At 41.5% G+C, this 27189-nt stretch overlaps 1 protein-coding gene across 3 annotated transcripts; it reads right to left on the bottom strand.

The window, feature by feature from the left end:
• Positions 1-191: 191 nt before the first annotated feature.
• map9 (microtubule-associated protein 9) lies at positions 192-25736 on the bottom strand. 3 transcript variants are annotated; one of them, XM_029750169.1, is made up of 14 exons: positions 25718-25736; positions 24905-24981; positions 16663-16747; positions 15857-16414; positions 15428-15654; positions 13971-14082; positions 12269-12336; positions 11797-11867; positions 7809-7971; positions 5771-5860; positions 5275-5436; positions 4352-4497; positions 3863-3998; positions 192-435 (listed from the first exon to the last, which is right to left on the bottom strand). In XM_029750169.1, exons 2-14 carry the CDS (start codon positions 24977-24979, stop codon positions 316-318), a joined length of 2013 nt encoding a protein of 670 aa, XP_029606029.1. In that variant the 5' UTR covers positions 24980-24981; positions 25718-25736; the 3' UTR covers positions 192-315. The 3 variants fall into 3 exon arrangements, with proteins under 3 accessions (XP_029606029.1, XP_029606028.1, XP_029606027.1); XM_029750168.1 differs by lacking the exon at positions 25718-25736 and adding an exon at positions 25115-25474; XM_029750167.1 differs by lacking the exon at positions 25718-25736 and adding an exon at positions 25282-25474.
• Between the last annotated feature and the right edge of the window lie 1453 nt (positions 25737-27189).

Raw genomic sequence — 27189 nt, 5'->3', positions numbered from 1 at the left:
GTGTCTGAAATAGCCAAATCTACTCATTTGAAGGGGTGTCCACACACATATCACACAAAAGTGTGTACTGTACATACATAGTATGTATGGCTCTGTGTTGAGTTTCTCCATGTATGAAGTCATGAAGAAATGTGTCATGCAAGATTACATTTCAATACAGAAAACCCAATAAAACCACAAAGTACACAGAATTCCAAAAATCATTCTATTGAATTTTATACAATTTCAGAAATAACACAATTTCAGTCATGATAAAAACAATCTAAATATGCAAACTCCATATTTAGCAACATAAATCCATAGGCTGTGTAGGGATTATTTTCCAAAAGGCACAGTTTTACTAGGTGGACTCCAAGGGGGAGGTGGATCGTCTTGTAGAATAGCTTGTATCTGTCTCTCCTTCCTCTGTCTTGTCTGTTGGCGTTCTTTCCTTCTCTGTAGGATAATTGCAGACAACATAGTAGCTCAATTGGCAGAAAATGTAATTTTCAACATGGCGGGTTGGGTTCAATTCGAATTGAAGTCAGTAAATTCAGAAAGTGACTTGAATTTGTCAATGTAAAGTGTAAAAAAATAAATGTTTTACTTCAAGCTGTCTTCAAGGCAAAGGGTGGCTACTTTGAAGATATACAACATATTTTGATTTGTTTAACACTTTTGGTTACTACATGATTCCATATGTGATATTTCATAGTTTTGATGTCTTCACTATTGATAAAAAAAAATTATATATATATATATATATATATATATATATATATATATAAACATCAATTTCAGAAAAAATGCTGTAACGTAACAAAATGTGGAAAAAGTCTGGGGGTCTGAATGCTTTCCGAATGCAGTGTATACTGTATTCTACTGTATTTTGGTCAATGCCACTCCAACATTGCACATCTTAATATTTATATATTTCTTAATTCCATCCTTTTACTTTTAGATTTCTCTATTGTTGTGAATTGTTAGATACTACTGCACTGTTGGCGTAAGGAACACAAGCATTTTGCTACACCGGCAATAACATCTGCTAAATATGTGTATGTGACCAATAAAATTTGATTTGTTATTTCTGTATAACAAAACAATTGACGCCAAATTTGCCTCATTTACAAGGGGGTCAATAGGAAAGAATGTTGGTTTTCCCCAATTTGTGGGCATGGTCGAGGGGAACTCCTTATTATTACGTGAATACCGACTGGGACTATAAAGCTGCTTAAATGTGGTCTGTGTGCATACACTACCGTTCAAAATTTTAGGGTTACTTAGAAATGTCCTTGTTTTTAAAAGAAAAGCTAATTCTTTTGTCCATTAAAATAACATCAACATCCCTTCACAGAACAGTACAAACTGGCTCTAACCAGAATAGAAAGAGGATTGGGAGGCCCCGGTGCACAACTGAGCAAGAGGACAAGTACATTAGAGTGTCTAGTTTGAGAAGCAGACACTTCACAAGTCCTCAACTGGCAGCTTCATTAAATAGTACCCGCAAAACACCAGTCTCAACGTCAACAGTGAAGAGGCGACTCCGGGATGCTGGCCTTCTAGGCAGAGTTCCTCTGTCCAGTGTCTGTGTTCTTTTGCCCATCTTTTTATTGGCCAGTCTGAGATATGGCTTTTTCTTTGCAACTCTGCAACTCTGTACTCCTTAATGAAGCTGCCAGTTGAGGACTTGTGAGGCGTCTGTTTCTCAAACTAGACACTCTAATGTACTTGTCCTCTTGCTCAGTTGTGCACCGGGGCCTCCCAATCCTCTTTCTATTCTGGTTAGAGCCAGTTTGCTCTGTTCTGTGAAGGGAGTAGTACACAGCGTTGTACGAGATCTTCAGTTTCTTGGAAATTTCTCGCATGGAATAGCCTTCATTTCTCAGAACAAGAAAAGACTGACGAGTTTCAGAAGAAAGGTCTTTGTATCTGGCCATTTTGAGCCTGTAATCGAACCCACAAATGCTGATGCTCCAGATACTCAACTATTCTAAAGGCCAATTTCATTGTTTCTTTAATCAGGACAACTGTTTCAGCTGTGCTAACATACTTGCAAAAGGGTTTTCAATTAGCCTTTTAAAATGATACACTTGGATTAGCTAACACAACGTGCCATTGGAACACAGGAGTGATGGTTGCCGATAATGGGCCTCTGTACGCCTATACAGTGCCTTGCAAAAGTATTCGGCCCCCTTGAACTTTTCGACCTTTAGCCACATTTCAGGCTTCAAAGATAAAGATATAAAACTGTAATTTTTTGTGAAGAATCAACAACAAGTGGGACACAATCATGAAGTGGAATGAAAGGCATTGGATATTTCAAACTTTTTTAACAAATAAAAAACAGAAAAATTGGGCGTGCAAAATTATTCAGCCCCTTTACTTTCAGTGCAGCAAACTCTCTCCAGAAGTTCAGTGAGGATCTCTGAATGATCCAATGTTGACCTAAATGACTAATGATGACAAATAGAATCCACCTGTGTGTAATCAAGTCTCCGTATAAATGCACCTGCTCTGTGATAGTCTCAGAGGTCCGTTTAAAGCGCAGAGAGCATCATGAAGAACAAGTAACACACCAGGCAGGTCCGAGATACTGTTGTGGAGAAGTTTAAAGCCGGATTTGGATACAAAAAGATTTCCCAAGCTTTAAACATCCCAAGGAGCACTGTGCAAGCGATAATATTGAAATGGAAGGAGTATCAGACCACTGCAAATCTACGAAGACCCGGCCATCCCTCTAAACTTTCAGCTCATACAAGGAGAAGACTGATCAGAGATGCAGCCAAGAGGCCCATGATCACTCTAGATGAACTGCAGAGATCTACAGCTGAGGTGGGAGACTCTGTCCATAGGACAACAATCAGTCGTATACTGCACAAATCTGGCCTTTATGGAAGAGTGGCAAGAAGAAAGCAATTTCTTAAAGGTATCCATAAAAACTGTAATTTAAAGTTTGCCACTAGCCATTTGGGAGACACACCAAACATGTGGAAGAAGGTGCTCTGGTCAGATGAAACCAAAATCGAACTTTTTGGCAACAATGCAAAACGTTATGTTTGGCGTAAAAGCAACACAGCTCATCACCCTGAACACACCATCCCCACTGTCAAACATGGTGGTGGCAGCATCATGGTTTGGGCCTGCTTTTCTTCAGCAGGGGCAGGGAAGATGGTTAAAATTGATGGGAAGATGGATGGAGCCAAATACAGGACCATTCTGGAAGAAAACCTGATGGAGTCTGCAAAAGACCTGAGACTGGGACGGAGATTTGTCTTCCAACAAGACAATGATCCAAAACATAAAGCAAAATCTACAATGGAATGGTTCACAAATAAACATATCCAGGTGTTAGAATGGCCAAGTCAAAGTCCAGACCTGAATCCAATCGAGAATCTGTGGAAAGAACTGAAAACTGCTGTTCACAAACGCTCTCCATCCAACCTCACTGAGCTCGAGCTGTTTTGCAAGGAGGAATGGGCAAAAATGTCAGTCTCTCGATGTGCAAAACTGATAGACATTCCCCAAGCGACTTACAGCTGTAATCGCAGCAAAAGGTGGCGCTACAAAGTATTAACTTCAGTTTTTTATTTGTTAAAAAAGTTTGAAATATCCAATAAATTTCGTTCCACTTCATGATTGTGTCCCACTTGTTGTTGATTCTTCACAAAAAATTACAGTTTTATATCTTTATGTTTGAAGCCTGAAATGTGGCAAAAGGTTGAAAAGTTCAAGGGGGCTGAATACTTTCGCAAGGCACTGTATATTCCATAAAAAATCTGTAGTTTCCAGCTACAATAGTCATTTACAAAAAATTTGCTTTTCTTTCAAAAACAAGGACATTTCGAAGTAACCCCAAACTTTTGAACGGTAGTGTACATACCAGCCATTTTTCATACATCTCCAAGGCCATCCTATCCTTCTCTTCTTTTTCATATCTCTCCTCCTCCTCTTTGATCTTCTCTTTCCGACGCTCCATTTTCACTTTTTCATGGACAACATCCTTCTTCCTTTCATTCCTATGTAATTTCCAGGGGAAGAAAAAAAGCAATTGTATAGTTTTGATTCAATCATATCCTGTATCTATGCCAATACCGTAACGTCCTCTAGTGTAACTGACCAATACATTTCTATCTGTGATTTTAAAGAGCTTTCATCAAAGCTTGTTACTTTAAAAAAGATCTCCCACTGATGTTTGAAAAATAATATGCCACTTAGCAGACACATTTACCCAAGTGACAGTCTATAGTAGTCTGCATACATTTTAATATGTTTATGTGATCTCTGCAGGAATTGAACCCACGACCTTGACGTTGCTAGTGCCACGCCTTAACCAATTGGGCCACCAAGGACCACCATTTGATGCTCTCACCAATTAGAAATGGCAGATAAGGAATCTCTCTTTCTCTCCTCTTCCGTCTCTTCTTTCTTCTGTTTTTGTTTATTTTCAACCTCCTTCTGTTTCCTGTATTTCTCTTTGAGAAGTTCATCATGACCCTGCTTCCACTTTTCAAAAACCTGCAGGGACATACATTCATAAAGATATGAATAAACGCAGATAATGTTTGCATAAATGCAGATAATGCATTGAGATATATTCTGTAAAACTTAATAACTACTTAAAGGCCCAGCGCAATCAAAAATGCAATTTGACTGTGTTTTATATATACACATTTCCACACTACCAGGTTGGAATAATACTGTGGAATTGAGAAAATTATGATAATGCACTTTTAGTGTAAGAGAGGTTTGAAAAGACTGCCTGAAATTTCAGCCTGTTTTGGTGGGATGGAGTTTTGGCCTGACATCACCAGTCGGTAAATTAGTTATTAGACCAATAAGAAAGAGTTCCAAACCTCTATGCCAATAACACCTAGTTTTCAGCTTTCCTCTCCCCACTCAGACCCCTCCCAGAATGTTGCTCTTTGCTAAGAAGCTTTCTGACCTGGGTACTTAATTGTCACCCAGAAATGATTTTATATTGAGATAAAAAGGGCTGCATTGGACCTTGGACCACAAACTGGTGCATCAGCCACCTACTAGCACACCCCATTCAAAACGCACTTCAATATTTTGTCTTGCCCATGGCACACATACACAATCCATGTCTCAATTGTCTCAAGGCTTAAAAATCCTTCTTTAACCTGTCTCCTCCCCTTCATCTACACGGATTGAAGTGGATTTAACAAGTGACATACAAGAACGGATCATAGGTTTCACCTGGATTTATCTGGTCAGTAAATGTTATGGAAAGAGCAGGTGTTCTTAAATGTTCTGTACACTCAGTGTATATACCTTTTTAGCAGATTCCTTTTTCTCTTCTTGTTCATAAATTTCTCTTTGCTTCTTTTTGATCACATCTTGCTTTTCTTTGACTTTTGCTTTGATGACTTCGGTTTTCTTTTCTTTCCAAGCCTCATAAGAGGCCTTGGCGTCGTCTATCTTAGCTTGCTCATCCTGTGGACAGAGGTAATAATGTGTTATTTGATGATTAGCTGTTTTCTTCTTGTATCGTTTACTATTAATACATGAGGTGCTCTTAAGACCTACAGGACCTAAAACAGCTGCATTTGTAGTTTAAGTTATTTATAATACATACTTTGGGCGGAAAGGTCATTCTTAAAATAAATAATCTCAATAGTGTCCATTCAACTATCTGAATAATTTTTTACAAATTTTATAAATTGATTATAGAAATATTATTCTGTAAATAAATGTACACAATTGTTAATTTTGAAACAGAGAATCTTTAAAAACTTTTAATATGCAGTGCCAACATTTTCACCTTTACCTTTCTCCTCTTCTCTTCCTTTAATGTTTGTTCCTCTTTCTTTGTTTGCATTGTCTCTTGCAACTTCTCCCTTTTTTTTTTCAGCCATTCCTGTTATTTTCAGAAAATGGTTATGGTACACCTCATCAAACTAAGACAAACAGTCACATTTAACAAGTTTTTAGATGTCTATATATATATATATATATATATATATATATATATATATATATATATATAACAAACATATATATAAATAAATAAATGTTTGATATATATATATATACACACACACACACACACACACACACACACACACACACACACACACACACACACACACACACAGTGATGAGGTAAGGTAGATACAGTGCATTCGGAAAGTATTTTTTTTTTTACTTTTTAAAGATTTTGTTATGTTACAGCCTTATTCTAAAATGGGTTTAATAAAGAATGTTCCTCATCAATCTATAGACAATTACCCCATAAAGACAAAGCGAACACAGGTTGTTTTTTTTTTGCAAATGTATTGAAAATAAAAGACAGGTACCTTATTTACATAAGTATTCAGACCCTTTGATATGAGACCCGAAATTGAGCTCAGGTGCATCTAGTTTCCATTGATCATCCTTGAGTTGGATGTTTTTACAACTTGGAGTCACCGGTGGTAAATTTAATTGATTGAACATTATTTGGAAAGGCACACACCTGTCTATAGAAGATCCCACAGTTGCCAATGCATGTCAGAGCAAAAACCAAGCCATGAGGTCGAAGGAATTGTCCGTAAAGCTCTGAGACAGGATTGTGTCGAGGCACAGATCTGGGAAAGGGTACCAAAAAATGTCTGCAGCATTGAAGGTCCCCAAGAACACAGTGGCCTCCATCATTCTTAAATGGAAGAAGTTTGGATTCACCAAAACTCTTCCTAGAGCTGGCCACCCGGCCAAACTGAGCAATCACGGGAGAAGGGCCTTTGTCAGGGAGGTGACCAAGAACCCGATGGTCACTCTGACAGAGCTTCAGAGTTCCTCTGTGGAGATGGGAGAACTTTCCAGAAGGACAACCATCTCTGCAGCACTCCACCAATCAAGCCTTTATGATAGAGTGGCCAGACAGAAACCACTTTGCTTGGAGTTTGCCAAAAGGCACCTAAAGGACTCTGACCATGAGAAACAAGATTCTCTGGTCTGATGAAACCAAGATTGAACTCCTTGGCCTGAATGCCAAGCGCCACGTCTGGAAAAAACCTGGCACCATCCCTACGGTGAAGCATAGTGGTAGCAGCATCATGCTGTGGGGATGTTTTTCAGCGGCAGGGACTGGGAGACTAGTCAGGATCAAGGGAAAGATGAACAGAGCAAAGTACTGAGAGATACTTGATGAAAACCTGCTCAAAAGCACTCAGGACCTCAGACTGGGGCAAAGGTTCACCTTCCAACAGGAAAACGCAGGAGTGGCTTCAGGACAAGTCTCCCAAGGACATCTCTGGAGAGACCTGAAAATAGCTGTGCAACCTGACAGAGCTTGAGAGGATCTGCAGAGAAGAATGGGAGAAACTCCCCAAATACAGGTGTGCCAAGCTTGTAGCGTCATACCCATGAAGACTCCAGGCTGCAATCGCTGCCAAAGGTGCTTCAACAAAGTACTGAGTAAAAGGTCTGAATACTTATGTAAATGTTATATTTCCGTTTGCATTTCATTTTTATACATTTGCAAAAATGTATAAAACATTTTTTTCTGCTTTGTCATTATGGGGTATTGTGTGTAGAATGATGAGGGGGAAAAACTATTTAATCCATTTTAGAATAAAGTTGTAATGTAACAAAATGTGGAAAAGGGATCAAGGGATCTGAATACTTTCCGAATGGACTGTATCGTAAATTAATAATCACAACGGAGACACAAAAGATACCATTTCATCTTTCTCATATATTCTGCATAGGGCCCAAAGGTTTTCTGCTCAGGACACATGGTCAGGGAAAACTCCTGCCCCTTATCACAATTATGCATATCTACAAAGTCATCCAATCAAAGTCATCCAACCAAATCCTGCCCATACCTGGTATATGGCCGCCCTGAGAGAATCTGCAGATCCGGGCTCTGCTTCCTTTAGCTGCACTTTACGATCCAGAACTTTCAGCGACCCCAAGTATTTGGACTCTGCTGTGTACGAACACACACTCTGCGACTTTCGGGAGCTTTTTGTCAGAGAACTTGAGGGCCTAAGGAAATAAAAAGAAAATAGGAATGACCAAGGTTTACCAGAAATGAAAATGATCCCCATGCATTTCTTGTAGTTATCAAATCTAATTGTATTGGTCACATACACATGGTTACCAGATGTTAATGCGAGTGTAGCGAAATGCTTGTGCTTCTAGTTCCAACCATGCAGTAATATCTAACAAGTAATCTAACAAGTAATCTACCAATTTCACAACAACTACCTTATACACACAAGTGTAAAGGAATGAATAAGAATATATATAAATATATGGATGAGTGATGGCCGAACGGCATAGGCAAGATGCAGTAGATGGTATAGAGTACAGTATATACATATGAGATGAGTAATGTAGGGTAGGTAAACATTATATGAAGTGGCGTTGTTTAAAGTGACTAGTGATACTGTCGTGGGTTTGGTTATGCCGGATTAAGTGATATGACATGCTAACTTATAAAATGATTTCTCTGTAATTAATATTACCCGATTCATCTAATCATGTAAATGTAATTAACTAGAAAGTCGGGGCACCACGGAAGAACGTTTATAGAGCCGTTATCTTCCGAATAAACTCTTAAAATACTTAGTAATATTTTACATCGATAGCAGTCAATATTAACCCTTATCTTATTTTCAGTCTCATAATGAAAGTTGTAAATTCTTGGCTATCTTCACGAACCCTGGCTAACAAGTTGAATCAGCAATACAAAATTGGGTTTAATTATTTATTTACTAAATACCTAAACTAATCACACAGAATTACATATACACAGAATACAAATGATGTCATACAGAAAACGTCCTGGTGGACGGAACCTGTATCATGGCTGGTTACACAAAGTAAAGGGAGTTGGGCTTGAATGAAAGAGCGGGAAGATTTAGGAACAGAGAAACAGCAGCTAGGCTATCATAAATACATTATCTTATGCATTCTAAATTACCGCCCATTTGGAAAAGGAAAATGCAATAAATATTTACTCTGAGCTGCGCTTCGGTAGATTGGTCGTAGATGCTGGCCGGGTTGGCCAACAGATCTTCCTGTAAACTCTTAAGAATGTCTCTGGTGGTAAATTGGATAGGTGGTGGTATCTTCGTCCGTCTGTTAGACTGGATCCGTCGTCCGTCCTTTCCTAGCCCACGTCTACAGCGGCCGCTGCTAACTCAACGGCTAGGAAGTATCACTTCTGTAGTGAATAAGCTCAAAGTTCATACCATTCGCCATCAAAGCTCACGCCGAGGTTGGCTTAGTTCTGTACTTGATATGGTTTAGTTGACATGTGTGTCCTTCTAACGTAGAGGCTGCAGACCTCCCGTACTGGAACAACCTGGTTATCTTTTCGTCAAAGGCTTATATAGTGGAGAGGGGGGAAGGATGTGTTTCATCATTTATAACCCCTCCTCTTCACAGGGGTGGGCCACTGATCAAGCAGGGCACTTTCCTTATGAAAACCCAAATCTCTCATTTGGAAGCTAAAATTACATTTAATCTCCTAACAAACAATTTCAATATCAAACATTTCAATTGCATAACAATTCCATGTGACTCTGATAACTAGAGGGTGTATACTTTCGCAGGTACAGTTTATGTTGTCCTGTCATCAGTCATAATGTCTCAGATAACAACGAACTGACATACATACTCATTACGTTCTCAAGCATATTTCCAACTGGTTTTATTACCAAAATATGGTTCCTTTTCCCCATTTGTTTGATGTTCCCAGACTCTCTATATTTAACACAGGCTATTCAAGTCCTTCAGTAGGGTCAGAGAGGGGAAGGGAGAAAGGTATTTATGGGGGAGGGGGTCATAAACCTTACCCACAGGCCAACGTCATGACAATACATTTATTACATCCAATTTGTAATTATTAAAGTGGCTAGAGATTTGAGTCTGTATGTTGACAGCAGCCACTCAATGTTAGTGACGGTTCTTTAACAGTCTGATGGCCTTGAGATAGAAGCTGTTTTTCAGTCTCTCGGTCCCAGCTTTGATGCACCTGTACTGACCTCGCCTTCTGGATGATAGCGGGGTGAACAGGCAGTGGCTCGGGTGGTTGTTGTCCTTGATGATCTTTTTGGCCTTCCTGTGACATCGGGTGGTGTAGGTGTCCTGGAGGACAGGTAGTTTGTCCCCGGTGATGCGTTGTGCAGACCTCACTACCCTCTGGAGAGCCTTGCGGTTGTGGGTGGAGCAGTTTCCCTACCAGGCGGTGATACAGCCCGACAGGATGCTCTCGATTGTGCATCTGTAGAAGTTTGTGAGTGTTTCCCGTGACAAATTTCTTCAGCCTCCTGAGGTTGAAGAGGCGCTGTTGCGCCTTCTTCACTACGCTGTCTGTGTGGGTGGACCATTTCAGTTTGTCCGTGATGTGTACGCCGAGGAACTTAAAACTTTCCACCTTTTCCACTACTGTCCCGTCGATGTGGATAGCGGGGTGCTCCCTCTGCTGTTTCCAGAAGTCCACAATCATCTCCTTTGTTTTGACGTTGAGTGTGACGTTATTTCCCTGACACCACACTCCGAGGGCCCTCACCTCCTCAATGTAGGCCGTCTCGTCGTTGTTGATAATCAAGCCTACCACTGTAGTGTCATCTGCAAACTTGATTGAGTTGGAGGCGTGCATGGATACGCAGTCATGGGTGAACAGGGAGTACAGGAGAGGGCTGAGAATGCACCCTTGTGGGGCCACAGTGTTGAGGATCAGCGTGGGTGGAGATGTTTCCTACCCTCACCACCTGGGGGCGGCCCATCAGAAAGTCCAGGACCCAGTTGCACAGGGCGGGGTCGAGACCCAGGGTCTCGAGCTTAATGACGAGTTTGGAGGGTACTATGGTGTTAAAGGCTGAGCTGTAGTCGATGAACAGCATTCTTACATAGCTATTCCTCTTGTCCAGATGGGTTAGGGCAGTGTGCAGTGTGATTGCGATTGCGTCGTCTGTGGACCTATTGGGGCGGTAAGCAAATTGGAGTGGGTCTAGGGTGTCAGGTAGGGTGGAGGTGATATGATCCTTGACTAGTCTCAAAGCACTTCATGATGACGGAAGTGAGTGCTACTAATAGTCATTTAGCTCAGTTACCTTAGCTTTCTTGGGAACAGGAACAATGGTGGCCCTCTTGAAGCATGTGGGAACAGCAGACTGGGATAGACTGGGATTGATTGAATATGTCCGTAAACACACCAGCCAGCTGGTATGTGCATGCTCTGAGGATGCGGCTAGGGATGCCGTCTGGGCCGGCAGCCTTGCGAGGGTTAACACATTTAAATGTTTTACTCACGTTGGCTGCGGTGAAGGAGAGTCCGCAGGTTTTGGTAGCGAGCAGTGTCGGTGGCACTGCATTGTCGTCAGAGCGAGCAAAGAAGTTGTTTAATTTGTCTGGGAGCAAGACATTGTGGTCCGCAACGGGGCTGGTTTTCTTTTTGTAGTCCGTGATTGACTGTAGACCCTGCCACATACCTCTTGCGTCTGAGGCGTTGAATTGAGACTCTACTTTGTCTCTATACTGACGCTTAAGCTTGTTTGATTGCCTTGCGGAGGGAATAGCTACACTGTTTGTATTCGGTCATGTTTCCGGTCGCCTTGCCCTGATTAAAAGCAGTAGTTACGTTTCAAACAATGTCATAGTATTTGAAAATAGAATGGAATATCATGTTGCAGTACTAGAGAGTAGTTATTAACCTACCAATAATGGAAGATTTTTTTGCATGAAGCCTGCTACTATCCTATAGTTTGCAAAGTATAATATAGTTTGAGGCCATGGGTAAATAGAAAAGGAAGGATTTCCCTGCAAGATTTAGATGAATGTAGAGAGAAATATGGTGTTTACCTGGTGTCGATAGAGTTCTCAGTCACATGGCTGAGTCTGCTTATATGATCTGGGTGATCCTCTGAATCGTCCTGAGAAGAAGCAGCATGAATCACCTACATGAAAACTCCTGGACCTTATCACAATCATGCACTCTCACATTTTCTGTAAATCCCACTCGCTAAAACAGTGTGGTGAGGAGTTTTAGGAAAGAGAAAGTTATAGCTCAGTTTAGTTTTAGGTCAAAATGTCCCTCAATGCAGTCTATAAAAATAACATGATTTTTACTGGATGGAGCCTTTAATGAAACCTGCAACTCTGTTTGGATGTAATTTTATACTGGTGAGTATGGTTTAGTTTCCAAAATTATTAGAAAGTGGGGTGAAGCTAATACTTTAGGTATACGATAGGCAATACAAAAATATCAGATTTCTTAGTCAAATCAGATGGCATCTCAATAACAAAGCAAATTAAAAAACTGTAGATTACTTACTTGATATTCTTCAAATGATGTGGAGTATTTTCCATCCTTTGCCTTGCTGTCTTCTGAAGTATGTCCATCTGTAAAAAGAGATGGAGTTTTTAGAATGTGTTGGATGTTGTCCTTCTTGAAACAACTTACACAACTAAACCCACTATAGCAATGTTTACACAGTGTCTTTGTTAATAACCTTCTGCCTGGGCACACACATGACCTATCTGAAAAATGTATACCTATGAGATGGGTAGTAGTACTGGACCAAGTAGTACTGTTGTTAGGTTTTTACAGGGAAAGAACTGCTGTGTGAATATCGCAATGCAGGTTCTATTGAATCAAGTCCAAATTCATATTTTCACATTTGTTTTTGAATACTGCAGCTCACAAATGCATAGCGTGCATCAGGTAAACACGAGTCATATACAGTAGAAAACCTGACAGACTGACCAGGTGAATCCAGGTGAAAGCTATGAGCCCTTATTGATATCACTTGTTAAATTCACTTCAAATCAGTGTAGATGAAGGGGAGGAGGCAGGTTAAAGAAGGATATTTAAGCTTTGAGACAATTGAGACATGGATTGTGTATGTGTGCCATAGACAAGACAAAATATTGAAATGCGTTTTGAACGGGGTGTGCTAGTAGGTGGCTGATGCACCAGTTTGTGGTCCAAGGTCCAATGCAGAAAAAAAAGTACCTTTGAATGGGGTATGGTACTAGGTGCCATGCGCACCGGTTAGTGTGACATGAACTGTAATGTTGCTGGGTTTTTCACACTCAACAGTATCATGTGTGTATCAAGAATGGTCCACCACCCAAAGGACATCCAGCCAACTTGACACAACTGTGGGAAATATTGGGAGTCAACATGGGCCAGCATCCCTGTGGAAGCTTGTGACACCTTGTAGAGTCCATGCCCTGACAAATTTAGGCTGTTCTGAGGCCAAAAGGGGTTGCAACTCAATATTAGGAAAGTGTTCCTAATGTTTTGTACACTCAATGTAAATAGAGAGTTAGGCCAATGTGGCTGAACGTGTTGAGTGCCACCTTTCCTCCATAGCCCTTGCTAAGTGATAATTAATGCTTCTGCGTTGTGCAGTTTATTTCTAATAGTTTTCAAAACCTATGAAGATGTCCAGTGAAAGCAGATATGCTTTCACTGTTGACACTACAACACAGTACAGACTTGGATACACATTATCCTGAATGCTAATCAATAAAAAAAAAAAAATCTTAAACTCGTTGCTCTGTTTTCCTTGTTTACAGCGGGTCATTTCATAGAGAACTGTCGGAGGCGCTCTTGTATTGCATCACCAATATTACAAGAATAAAGTTCTCAAGGTTATATGGGCGCTAGCATGGCGGCTGTTCTAAAACCTGGCCTAACTCTCTCTATATATGGCTCTGAGGTAAACACTAAGGGGAAGTTTCCAACCAGACCCAGAATAAATCTATGCCTGGACTAAAAAGCATGCTTTTGAAAGAATCTCCCTTGAGCGTGCTTTTTAGTACAGTGGACTAGGTTTGGGCCTGGGAAACCAACCTAAACTTGCTTTTAAGTCTAGGACTAGGTTTAATCTGTGTCCGGGAAACCGCCCCAAATGTTTATTTCTGCTTAAATTACAGATAGCTAACAATACTTGCAGCTGGATGTAGGCCTATCGGTTGTTTTACTTTGCACACTTAAGTGCAGAAAATGTCACCCATGCTCTTCTTACCTCTACTCCAGGTGCCGTCAGTAGATTTGTACAGCGAGTTTGACTGCCGACCTACAGTTGAAGAGGACGATTTGCGGAGTTTAGATGAGATGTTGTGGTCTCCTACGGGGCCCTGTGTTGAAATACAAAAATACAATGACTTTATTGTCCAATGTGAATCCGAAATGTGCATTTTTTGTCGTATCGTCATTATCCAAAGGTTGTGATAAGGGCCAGCTAATCGATGGTGCCATTGTTTTTGACTAACATTACAACATTGTCTGCATTATCTAACTGATCTATATGCCGCAGATTATTATGACCTCTCCTCAAATGTGTTACGATAGCGACAGATGTGATAAGTAGAAATCGGAGTTGAAAAAAGAACGGCCATTCCTCGCACCCCGACCCTTAAGAACTTCTGACAATCTGAAAGGACTGAGACAGGTATAAGCAACATGGTGAAAATCCCACTGTACATCTGCAGCAAAGGTAGAGCTACTTTCAAAATCCATATTGTTTATACCTATCCCAAGGCACTAGAAGCTGGGTCATAGAAATTGACCACTAGTATAGATAGTCTACATCTTTATTATCCCTACTCTTGGATAATCTACAGGTAAATGCCAAATTAAAGGAAACAAACAGTGTCTTAATTAGGTCGTTGGGCCACCATAAGCAGCCATAACAGCTTCAATGCGCCTTGGCATAGATTCTACAAGTGTCTGGAACCATTCTTCCACAAGAAATTTCATCACTTAGTGTTTTGTTGACGGTGATGCATAAGTGTTCGATTGGGTTGATCTCTGGTGACTGAGACGGCCATGGCATATCATGAAACAGTCTGTCACTGTAGCTCCTGCCAAACGTGCCCAAACAATCACCCCTCTTTCAAAGTCACTGAGATCTCTCCTTCCCACCATGGTAGAAAAGATAGTGGACAATTTTTATACATTCATTGTATTTATTTTTTATTTTACCTTTATTTAAATAGGCAAGTCAGTTAAGAACATTCTTATTTTCAATGACGGCCTAGGAAACAGTGGGTTAACTGCCCTCTTCAGGGGCAGAACAACAGATTTTTACCTTGTCAGCTCGGGGATTCTATCTTGCAACCTTTCGGTTACTAGTCCAACTCTCTAACCACTAGGCTACCTGCCGCCCCATACATGACCCTAAGCATGATGGAATGTCAATTCCACACCTGTGTTGAAGCACCTGCTTTCAATATACTTTGTATCCCTCATTTAATAAAATTGTTTCTTTAATTTTGAGTTACCTGTATATCTCTTTAAAATTCTATGATGTCTTAGCCTGGCCCCAGGTCTGCTGTCTTGCCAACTCCTACTGTATGGTCATAGTCAAGCCAAGCAACAATGCCCATCTGACAAAAACAATAGGAGTTGGCAAGATGGCACAAACAAAACTGGCACCAAGTTACCCGTTTCTGGTCCAGGTCAAAGTATCACGTTACTCACTTGTCGACTATGACTCCTGGCAGATGTTTTGCTAGAGGATGAAGTAGTGGGGGTGCTTGCCATTTCACCCTGGTCAATAGAGGAAAGGGAGATAGACACAGAGGAGGTGGGGGGTCTGCTAGGAGTTTCCTTGTCCACGGCGACAGGCTCCGCCTCGGTTTGACTGCTCACCCTCAGGGTCCTCTGCCTGGGTTTGGGTCTGGGTGGCTCATTCTCGACAACGCTGTCTGAATGGGGAAGGGATTAGGCAATAATACCTAATAATTCCTAAGACTATAGCTACAAACAGATATGATAGCTGACACGAATAAGATAACAATGAATCAATGTCGCCCAAATTGTGTCATGACCATATCAAATACATCATACATAACATTGTGCATATTAATGACAGGAACAAGCAATGAATTGAAGGGGATTTAGAGAAACCTGTCAAGGATGCACATCTGATGAGTGGCAGTGGAGTAGCTAGTTTTCCTTTTCCTCCAGTCCCCGATTCTTTGCTCTCCACACTATTTTCAGACGGCAAGGGCAATGGGGTTTCCAACAGACCACCATTAGATGTCAGGGGCAAGGGAGAATCCCAATGGCTGTTGTTCTCCGAAGTTGATTGCAATGGGGATTCTTTTTGACTTGGTTGCGAGGGTAGGGAAAGAGATTTCAACTGACTGTTCTGTGATGCCGAGGATTCTGTGTAGTCTTGGTGAGGGTTTTTAAAGTGCAGTGAGTGTAAGGAGTCCGAATCCTTCTGGTCGCTGCTACCTCCAATAAAGCCGTCTGTTTGTTCATTTTTATGTGGGTCAGGTGTCGCCAAATCTTGTAAGGGGGAAGTGGCCTTTCGCGTCTTCATGAACGACACTCTCGTCGGCCTTTCGCTTTCCTCCTCGTCATCCGACAGGTTGAAGTCGTTGATCTTGGCTTTCTTCTTTCCCGCCTTGAAGGTATCGATTCTCTTTTTTCTTGAATTGAGAAGTTCTTTCAACACATCTAGGAAAATATTACAAACACATCCGTCAGTAATTTGGTGGTCAACTTATAACAGTGTTGCCTAATGTAAAATGTAGCTGGCCAATATGAACTGATATTGTCCAATTTGTAAGTCGCTCTGGAGAGAGCGTCTGCTAAATGACTTAAATGTAAATGTAAATGTGTATTAGGGGGGATTTAAGATCACTGAAGTTCAGATTTCGAGTGATTGATGTATGTGCCACTCATTAGTATGACTAACGTCTTACCATCTTCGTCAAAGTGTTCTGAGTAGGAGTATTGGTCAGTCTTTTTTTTACTTGCTCTAGCAGAAACAGCTGCCTCCAGCTCATCCTAAGAAAGGGGGGGTGCAACTCAATATTAGGAAGGTGTCCTTAATGTTTTGTACACTCAGTGTATTTCAAAGCACTCTCAGTAGACCATTTTATAACCCTTTTGTTCATAGGCTACTTCTGTCTAATGGCCAGGATAAAAAAAGACGCACCTATGTGATACTGCTAAATCAGCCTTGATTAAGGGGAGGATAGGCAATGTTTGGTTTTTAATCAAATTAAAGAAAAATGGGGGGAAACCAATTGTTTTGTTATGTTTCTAAATACGAGATTCACCGGCACAAAAGGCACATCTCTCCATCCATGGGCACTGTGCGCCATGGCTGGATAGGCTGCGCTTCCGCTCTCAAAATCCATGCCATTATCAACTGCGCTACGTTAAGACCTGCTTTTTGTGGGTCTTAACTTCTCATTACCGCTGCTTGAAATTGTCCCTTTTGAGCTTCATTGTAAGGACACCTCAAATATTACCACCCCTCCCACCTCAGCGCAAGCGTGCTGATGTTAGACAGGTAAATTACCATACTTGGCGTTGGGGCTGGAAAATGACAAAATTGCAAAACCAACGTGCATTTGACACTTGCGTCTACTTAGCACCAGCTGAAAATAGAGGCCTAGATATACAGCACTCTACCTCTTTGTTTTCCTTTTTGTATATATACTGCTCAAAAAAATAAAGGGAACACTTAAACAACACATCCTAGATCTGAATGAAAGAAATAATCTTATTAAATACTTTTTTCTTTACATAGTTGAATGTGCTGACAACAAAAATCACACAAAAATAATCAATGGAAATCCAATTTATCAACCCATGGAGGTCTGGATTTGGAGTCACACTCAAAATTAAAGTGGAAAACCACACTACAGGCTGATCCAACTTTGATGTAATGTCCTTAAAACAAGTCAAAATGAGGCTTAGTAGTGTGTGTGGCCTCCACGTGCCTGTATGACCTCCCTACAACGCCTGGGCATGCTCCTGATGAGGTGGCGGATGGTCTCCTGAGGGATCCCCTCCCAGACCTGGACTAAAGCATCTGCCAACTCCTGGACAGTCTGTGGTGCAACGTGGCATTGGTGGATGGAGCGAGACATGATGTCCCAGATGTGCTCAATTGGATTCAGGTCTGGGGAACGGGCGGGCCAGTCCATAGCATCAATGCCTTCCTCTTGCAGGAACTGCTGACACACTCCAGCCACATGAGGTCTAGCATTGTCTTGCATTAGGAGGAACCCAGGGCCAACCGCACCAGCATATGGTCTCACAAGGGGTCTGAGGATCTCATCTCGGTACCTAATGGCAGTCAGGCTACCTCTGGCGAGCACATGGAGGGCTGTGTGGCCCCCCAAAGAAATGCCACCCCACACCATGACTGACCCACCGCCAAACCGGTCATGCTGGAGGATGTTGCAGGCAGCAGAACGTTCTCCACGGCGTCTCCAGACTCTGTCACGTCTGTCACGTGCTCAGTGTGAACCTGCTTTCATCTGTGAAGAGCACAGGGCGCCAGTGGCGAATTTGCCAATATTGGTGTTCTCTGGCAAATGCCAAACGTCCTGCACGGTGTTGGGCTGTAAGCACAACCCCCACCTGTGGACATCGGGCCCTCATACCACCCTCATGGAGTCTGTTTCTGACCGTTTGAGCAGACACATGCACATTTGTGGCCTGCTGGAGGTCATTTTGCAGGGCTCTGGCAGTGCTCCTCCTGCTCCTCCTTGCACAAAGGTGGAGGTAGCGGTCCTGCTGCTGGGTTGTTGCCCTCCTACGGCCTCCTCCACATCTCCTGATGTACTGGCCTGTCTCCTGGTAGCGCCTCCATGCTCTGGACACTACGCTGACAGACACAGCAAACCTTCTTGCCACAGCTCGCATTGATGTGCCATCCTGGATGAGCTGCACTACCTGAGCCACTTGTGTGGGTTGTAGACTCCGTCTCATGCTACCACTAGAGTGAAAGCACCGCCAGCATTCAAAAGTGACCAAAATATCAGCCAGGAAGCATAGGAACTGAGAAGTGGTCTGTGGTCCCCACCTGCAGAACCACTCCTTTAAAAAAAAATTAAAAAAAAAAAAAATACTATACACCTTTATAGGGTTATGGTTTGTGTTCCCACATGGCCATATCGCCATGTTACAGCCTGTGTTTATGGAAGAAAGACAGAGGAACCACTAGTGCTAATTAGCTATCTAGCATGCTCCGAACACCTTTGTGTAATGGAAGAAGGCCGCCAGAAACGTGTTGTACCACTCAATACTTCTATAAATATCAATTTTGTGATGCTTACTGTGTACCTGTGCTTATCCTGATTGTTTCATAGTTGTCAGAATTCATAGTTTTTGTGTAAAATGCAACTTTTATTTCAGCACCCAAAGAAAAGCTTAAAGTTACACAGGACAAACATAGGTACAAGGTAAGCATTAAATAATGTACATTTTTAGAAGTATTGACTGATAGCAGTACACTCCACAGACACTCATTGCAACTCCATTGAGATGTGGGCCTATAATGGAGTTGCGTTTACTAAGCTAAGCCTATACCTAGACCTATACCTTCAAGCCACAGATGAAAGGTAGGCTCTCTTTGTTCTAGCCTATGACTTAACCTCATGAAAAAATACTACAGTTTACCATAGAATACTACAGTACTTACTACAATTCTGTAGTAAAGTGGAGTATACTGTAGAATACTACAGTAAATACTACAGTATTATCCACTCAAAAAACACTGTAGTAAAACTACAGTAATGTCCGCAAAAACACTACAGTCCGGTCAAAAACACAACACTTGTATTGTAAATACTATGGTATCCAATTTGCATAAAGGCCTACCCTGTCCATTCCCCTCCCGCATATCCCAATTTGTGCCACCCATAAGTGAGAAACTTACATACATGCCAAGTGTAGACCATATATTGTGTTCCCTACAGGTCATCGAAAAGAGCAGAAGCTCTTAACTATCTGTTTAGATCCCAGTCCTTCCCACCTACAGGTTATGGAAAATTTGCTCTTTTAGTATTTCTCCAGTAGGTTCTTACATTTTTTTTAAACAATAAACATACAAACGACAACATCATACAAACATCAACTACATCACTCCTGCCCAGACCCACGAGCACACTCCCCCCCCCCCCCCCCCCCACACATCACTTTCTGCCACATGGCCTGAAACTGCACCATTTTGTTTCTCTCCATAGCACAAGTACTTTCAATATTTAAATAATAATGAATTTGATTTTTCCATTGTGTTAATGATGGCAGATTGTTTTCCATGTTTTGAGTATACATTTTTTTCAAGATGAGTTATGAGAAGAGAATCGTCCAACCCATCGTGTATCTCACTACACCCCCATATGGCATTTCTTGAAATATGCAGACAAATGGATGAAAAGTAAATTTACATAGTGATATTTCTGACAGCCAACTTTCTAGCTCCGCCCACACAACTTCTGGAATTTATACCATTCCCAGAAAGCATGGATTATTAATTTACACTTAAGACGTGACTGCCAATGTGCTGTAGAATTTGTGAATTTCAAATCAAATTTTATTTGTCACATGCGCCGAATACAACAGTTGCAGACCTTACAGTGCAATGCTTACTTACAAGCTCTTAACCAACAATGCAGTTAAGAAAAATACCCAAAAAATTTTTACAAATAGAAGTAACAAATAATTAAAGAGCAGCAGTAAAATAACAATAGCGAGGCTATATACAGGGGGTACCAATACAGAGTCAATCTACAGGGGCATCGGTTAGTCGAGGTAATTGGGGTATATGTACATGTAGGTAGAGTTAGTGACTATGCATAGATAACAGAGAATAGCAGCAGCGTAAAAAAAAGAGGGGGTGGAGAGGCAATGCAAATAGTCTGGGTAGCCATTTGATTAGCTGTTCAGGAGTCTTAAGGCTTGGGGGTAGAAGCTGTTTTGAAGCCTCTTGGACCGAGACTTGGTGCTCCGGTACCGATTGCCGTGCGGTAGCAGAGAGAACAGTCTATGACTAGGGTGGCTGGAGTCTTTGACAATTTATAGGGCCTTCCTCTGACAACGCCTGGTATAGAGGTCCTGCATGGCAGGAAGCTTGGCCGCAGTGATGTACTGGGCCGTACGCACAACCCTCTGTAGTGCCTTGCGGTCGAGGGCCGAGCAGTTGCCATACCAGGCAGTGATGCAACCCATCAGGATGCTCTCAATGGTGCAGCTGTAGAATCTTTCAGTCTCCTGAGGGGGAATAGGTTTTGTCGTGCCCTCTTCACAACTGTCTTGGTGTGCTTGGACCATGTTAGTTTGTCGGTGATGTGGACACCAAGGAACTTGAAGCTCTCAACCTGCTCCACTACAGCCCGTCGATGAGAATATGGGCGTGCTCGGTCTTTCTTTTACTATAGTCCACAATATTCTCCTTTGTCCAGGTGGGAAAGGGCAGTGTTGAGTGCAATAGAGATGGCATCTGTGGATCTGTTGGGGCGGTATGCAAATTGGAGTGGGTCTAGGGTTTCTGGGATAATGGTGTTGGCGTGAGCCATGACCAGCCTTTCAAAGTACTTCATGGCTACAGACGTGAGTGCTACGGGTCGGTAGTCATTTAGGCAGGTTACCTTAGTGTTCTTGGGCAAAGGGACAATGGTACTCTGTTGAAACATGTTGGTATTACAGACTCAGTCAGGGACAGGTGAAGAAACTTGTCAGTTGGTCAGTGCATGCTCGAAGTACACATCTTGGAAATCTGTCTGGCCCTGCGGCCTTGTGAATGTTGACCTGTTTTAAGGTCTTACTCACATCGGCTACAGAGAACGTGATCACACAGTCGTCCAGAAGAGCTGGTGCTCTCATGCATGTTTCAGTGTTACTTGCCTCGAAGCGAGCATAGAAGCAATTTAGCTCGTCTGGTAGGTTTGTGTTACTGGGCAACTCGTGGTTGTGCTACCCTTTGTAGTCTGTAATTGTTTGCAAGCCCTGCCACATCCGACGAGCGACAGAGCCGGTGTAGTACGGTTCAATCTTAGTCCTGTATTGACGCTTTGCCTGTTTGATGGTTTGTCAGAGGGCATAGCGGGATTTCTTATAAGCTTCCGGGTTAGAGTCCCACTCCTTGAAAGCAGCAACTCTACCCTTTAGCTCAGTGTGGATGTTGCCTGTAATCCATGGCTTCTGGTTGGGGTATGTACATAAAGTCACTGTGGGGACTACGTCATTGATGCACTTATTGGGGCGGCAGATAGCCTGGTGGTTAGAGCATTGAACTTGTAACCGAAAGGTTGCAAGATCGAATCCCCGAACTGACAAGGTAAAAATCTGTCTTGCCGCCCCTGAACAAGGCAGTTAACCCACTGTTCCTAGGCCGTCATTGAAAATAAGAATGTGTTCTTAACTGACTTGCCTAGTTAAATAAAGGTAAAATAAAATAAAAACAAATTGGGGGGATGAAGCCAGTGATTGATATGGTGTACTCCTCAATGCCATAGGAAGAATCCCGGAACATATTCCAGTCTGTTTCCTGCTTTAGTTATTGCTTGTAAGCAGGAATCAAGAGGATAAAATGGTCAGATTTGCCAAATGGAGGGTGAGTGAGAGCTTTGTACGTGTCTCTGAGTGTGGAGTAAAGGTGGTCTAGTTTTTTTCCCCTCTGGTTGCACATTTAACTTGCTGATAGAAATTAGGTAAAACTGATTTGAGTTTCCCTGCAATAAAGTCCCCGGCCACTAGGAGCGCCACCTCAGGATGAGCGTTTTCCTCTTTGCTTATGGCCGTATACAGCTCAATGAGTGTGGTCTTAGTACCAGCATCGGTCTATGGTGGTATGTAGACATACGGAAAATACAGATGAAAACTCTAGTTAGATAGTGTGGTCTACAGCTTATCATGAGATACTCTACCTCAGGCGAGCAAAACCTCGAGACTTCCTTAGAGTTTGTGCACCAGCTGTTGTTGACAAGTATGCATAGGCTGCCCCTTGTCTTACCAGAGGCCGCTGTTCTATCCTGCCCGAAAAAGCTTTACAACCCGCCAGCTGTATGTTAATCATGTTGTCATTCAGCCACGACTCGGTGAAACATAAGATATTACAGTTATTAATGTCCCGTTGTTAGGATATACATGCTCGTAGTTCGTCTATTTTATTATCGATTAATTGTACGTTGGCTAATAGGACCGATAGTAAAGGTAGATTACCCTCTTGGCAACTTTACAAAGCACCCGGACCGTCGTCCACGATATCTCCTTCTTTTCCTCCTGCGAATGACGGGGATGAGGGCCTTGTCGGGTGTCTCGAGTAAATCCATCTCATCCGACTCATTAAAGAAAAATGATTTGTCCAGTTCAAGGTGAGTAATCGCTGTTCTGATGTCCAGAAGCTCTTTTCGGTCATAAGAGACGGTAGCAGCAACATTATGTACATGCGAAAAAACAAACAAAATAACACAGGTTCACTAATGTGAGTGGGCCATTGCCAGAGGAGAGAGAGTGCGACATTTCAGCAGCAGGTATGAAATAATGACAGACAACAGACAAACTAGATAGCCAATTCAAAACATAACTTGTAGCAATTTTTTGTATTGGTGTCGTTGTCGCCTTTCCACCGGCACTGTAGATAGCCTAAATAATATAAACGCAACAGTTTCAAAGATTTTTCTGAGTTACAGTTCATGTAAGTAGATCAGTCAATTGAAATAGATTCATTAGGCCCTAATCTATGGATTTCACATGACTGGGCAGGGGCACAGCCATGGGAGGGCGTAGGCCCACCCACTAGGGAGCCAGGCCCAGCCAATCAGAATGACTTATTCCCCACAAAAGGGCTTTATTTAAGACAGAAATACTTCTCATCGGATGGGATCAGGCACAACAGCCTTCCAGTGTCAATAATGCTTACTTGTTCATTAGACTATAATAATAGTCATTCAAATTTGGTTAAAAGTCATGGAAAATGTGTATAAATCCTTAACAGTGAATAATCAGAAGTCTCTATTGCATAATGTCATTTGTGAATTTTGGTGAACATTTTCTAATGGATCGACATGGAAAAAGACAGCTCCTGGACATATTTCATCCCAAGTCAAGCACTGTCTCTTTTGTATAATACATTTGCTTATACTGGATTAACTGTACATTTTCGATAACTGTAATTTTGTTATGTTCCAACATTCTTGTGCCAACATCAGTTCTTGGTTACAATAGTTTATATTTTTTTCGAGGAGACTGTCAGTTGGATATCTTCCCTATCATATAAAAAAAATCATTTTCTGACTCAAATAAGATTCCCTTAAGATAGTTCTGATGTCCAAAAGATTTCAAATCGAAATTTTAAGATATGTAAGATATGTTAAGTTGCATGTATTTGAAACTATCGACATTGGTTAGTCCATAATTAGTTTTTAATTGTGTCATGGAAATACATGTATTTCGTGTTAACAACTCATTTAGGGTTTCTATGCCTTTAGTTCTCCATGTGGACAAATTTATCCAAGGATTGTTCCTTAAGGTTGTGTTTTTAGGAACTGATATTGCTTGTTTTTTTATTTTTATAATGATGGCCTACCCCGGCCAAACCCTAACGACTCTGGGCCAATTGTGTGCCGCCTTATGGGACTCCCAATAACGACCGGTTGTGAAACAGCCTGGAATCGAACCAGGGTCTGTAGTGACGCATCTAGCACTGAGATGCAGTGCCTTAGACCGCTGCACCACTCGGGAGCCCGTATTCTTGTAGAATACGTTTCATTTTCTGCCATATTGTTATAGTGTTCTTATCTATGAAGTTGTTAATATTTAAAAACTTAACAACTCCAGTAGGTTTCCTCAAGGAGAATGCCACCACTTCTATGTCAAAGATAATAAAACAAAAACACTATAGTAAATACTACAGTAACATCAGCAAAAACACTACAGTAAACTACAATCTGCAAAAACATTACATTATTTACTATACTAGTTATTTTACTACAGTATTTATACTATAATTAACTGTAAATACTACAGTATACAGTAAATACAGCAAAAATACTACAGTGAATACTGTAGTATTTATATCATAGTATACTATAGTATTTTTTCATGTGGGTATAGGCAGTTAGGCATATAACGACTACGTTAGGCATGGGTGCTGAGCAGAGACAGTAAAAAAAAACAGGTGTTGAATAAGCAGTTTATAGCTACCTGAAAAGTTGTTCTCCTCGACGTCTTCGGGCTCTTGGTGTAAGCCAGTGTTGTGCTGAAGTCTTTATCTGCCATTCCTGGAAATGAAAAAGTTATTTTGAGATGCCAGCCATGTGAATAGCTTAGTTAGATAGCCAAGCTAGTTTAATTTGCAAGCTACTGTTGCTATTTGTCTTAGACAAAACGCCTTGCCATACAAATCAATGTTACCTTGGTTATCTCTGGTTTTGAATAAGCTAACGTCAGCTAGCTCACCCAGCCCACTTTATCTTTCTAGGGAAAACGTGATTTAGCTAAAGCTGCAAGAAATATCCTGCTATCTCATGAAAAACAACTAGCTAGCTGTATGCTAACGTTAGCTATTTAATCTTTAAGACCTCAGTTGGTTTGATCTTGTTTGTCAAGAAGGTAGTTTGTTGCTAAAACAACATGTTTCACTGAATGAGGGGATTCTCTTAAACTGGCCTGGGCGCCCGGGTTTTCGTAGTTTGCAGCGGGTAAAAAACGATAGCATTCGTTTTGGAACCAGACTGCCCCACACCCCCCGTGTCACGTGACGGACCATAGGCCGGTTCAACGCTGGCCAGGGTATTTAACGGAACTGCAATTGTTGGGTCGTCACTAGTTACCCCAAACACAAAGTCATACACAGTAACTAAGGAACTGTTTCAGGATCACTTCCGTGTCACGTTTTTCCTCAAGGTGGGAATTTCACAATAAAGGTTCCCTATACATAAGTGTAAAACACATTCATGCAACAATATTTTATAAAAAAGAAAATTAAAAAAAGACAATTTAAAGGAATACACGTACACTTAATGAAGCCCTTTGATCTATTTTACTTCCCCAGAGTCCGATGAACTTGTGGATACCATTGCATGTCTCTGCGTCCAGAATAAAGGAAGTTAGAGGTAGTTTCGTGAGCCAACGCTAACAGGTATTAGTCCAATGACTAGAAGTCTACAGGAACAGCTTGCATGCTATCTGTCCCCATTGACTTCCAGTCATTGCGCTGGTTACTTAATTAATTAATTAGTTAGTTAATTGCTAGTTAGAAATTGCTCTAACGCTACTTAGCAACTTCCTAAAAATGGTATGCACGAGTTCATCCAACTCTGGGGAAGTTTCATGAAAAAAATCCGAAGTATATCCCAAGCACAACACATGGACTGTAACATAGAAAAATGGGATCCTAGCCCTTTATGATAAATCAGAAATCAGTATAAAATGAATGATAATGAATGAAAAAAAAACAAATCTATAAGTATTGACAACAATAGCGAAGTCCCCTTAAACCGCAGGTTTAATCTACAGTAGATTGTTATTGTTGTGATAGTCTCTTTGTGATCTTTTTGTGATTGTCTCTTATCACTTTCAAAAAGTACTTTCAGGGAAAATGTGTGGGACATCACTGATCTATACAAAATACTACATAATGTCAAGTGGTGGCCACTTTTCTGCCAATCAATCAATATAATTTGGGATAAACAGGGAAGTGTTATTATTATTCCATTTGGGATACTCAGAATATTGCAAGCGTACTGTCATTGTTACATGTTACATGCCTTGATTTTAAGACTTGACTGTTCATCATGTAACTCAGTCACACTCAAGGTTCTAAACGATATCTTAACTGCCATCGATAAAAGACAGTATTGTGCAGCCGTCTTCATCAATCCTGGCCAAGGCTTTCGACTCTGTCAATCACCACATTCTTATCGGCAGACTCAATAGCCTGGGTCTCTCAAATGACTGCCTCACCTGGTTCACCAACTACTTCTCTGATAGAGTTCAGTGTGTCAAATCGTTGTCCGGACCTCTGGCAGTCTCTATGGGGGTGCTACAGGGATCAATTCTCGGGCCAACTCTTTTCTCTGTATATATGTCTCTCTTGCTGCTGGTGATTCTCTGATCGGTCTCTACACAGACGACACCATTCTGTATACATCTGGCCCTTCTTTGGACACTGTGCTAACAAACCGCAAACGAGCTTCAATGCCATACAACACTCCTTCCGTGGCCTCCAACTGCTTTTAAATGCTAGTAAAACTAAATGCATGCACTTCAACCAATTGCTACCCGCACCTGCCCGCCCGACTAGCATCACTACTCTGGACGGTTCTGACTTAGAATATGTGGACAACTACAAATACCTAGGTGTCTGGTTAGACTGTAAACTCTCCTTCCAGACTCACATTAAGCATCTCCAATCCAAAATTAAATCTAGAATCGGCTTCCTATTTCACAACAAAACCTCCTTCACTCATGCTGTCAAACATACCCTC

The sequence above is a fragment of the Salmo trutta genome, chromosome 4 (genome assembly GCF_901001165.1).
Source record: "Salmo trutta chromosome 4, fSalTru1.1, whole genome shotgun sequence".
NCBI classification, from domain to species: domain Eukaryota; kingdom Metazoa; phylum Chordata; class Actinopteri; order Salmoniformes; family Salmonidae; genus Salmo; species Salmo trutta.
The sequence above is the reverse complement of the archived record's forward strand: the minus strand, read 5'-3'. Positions and strand labels throughout refer to the sequence as shown.

Coding starts and splice junctions, on each gene's coding strand:
- map9 (XM_029750169.1), bottom strand. CDS start 24,979: ATGGCAGATAAAGACTTCAGCACAACACTGGCTTACACCAAGAGCCCG. Junction 16,415..16,662: donor AGAACACTTTGACGAAGATG/GTAAGACGTTAG, acceptor ATATTTTCCTAG/ATGTGTTGAAAGAACTTCTC. Junction 15,655..15,856: donor CAGATGTGCATCCTTGACAG/GTTTCTCTAAAT, acceptor TTCCCCATTCAG/ACAGCGTTGTCGAGAATGAG.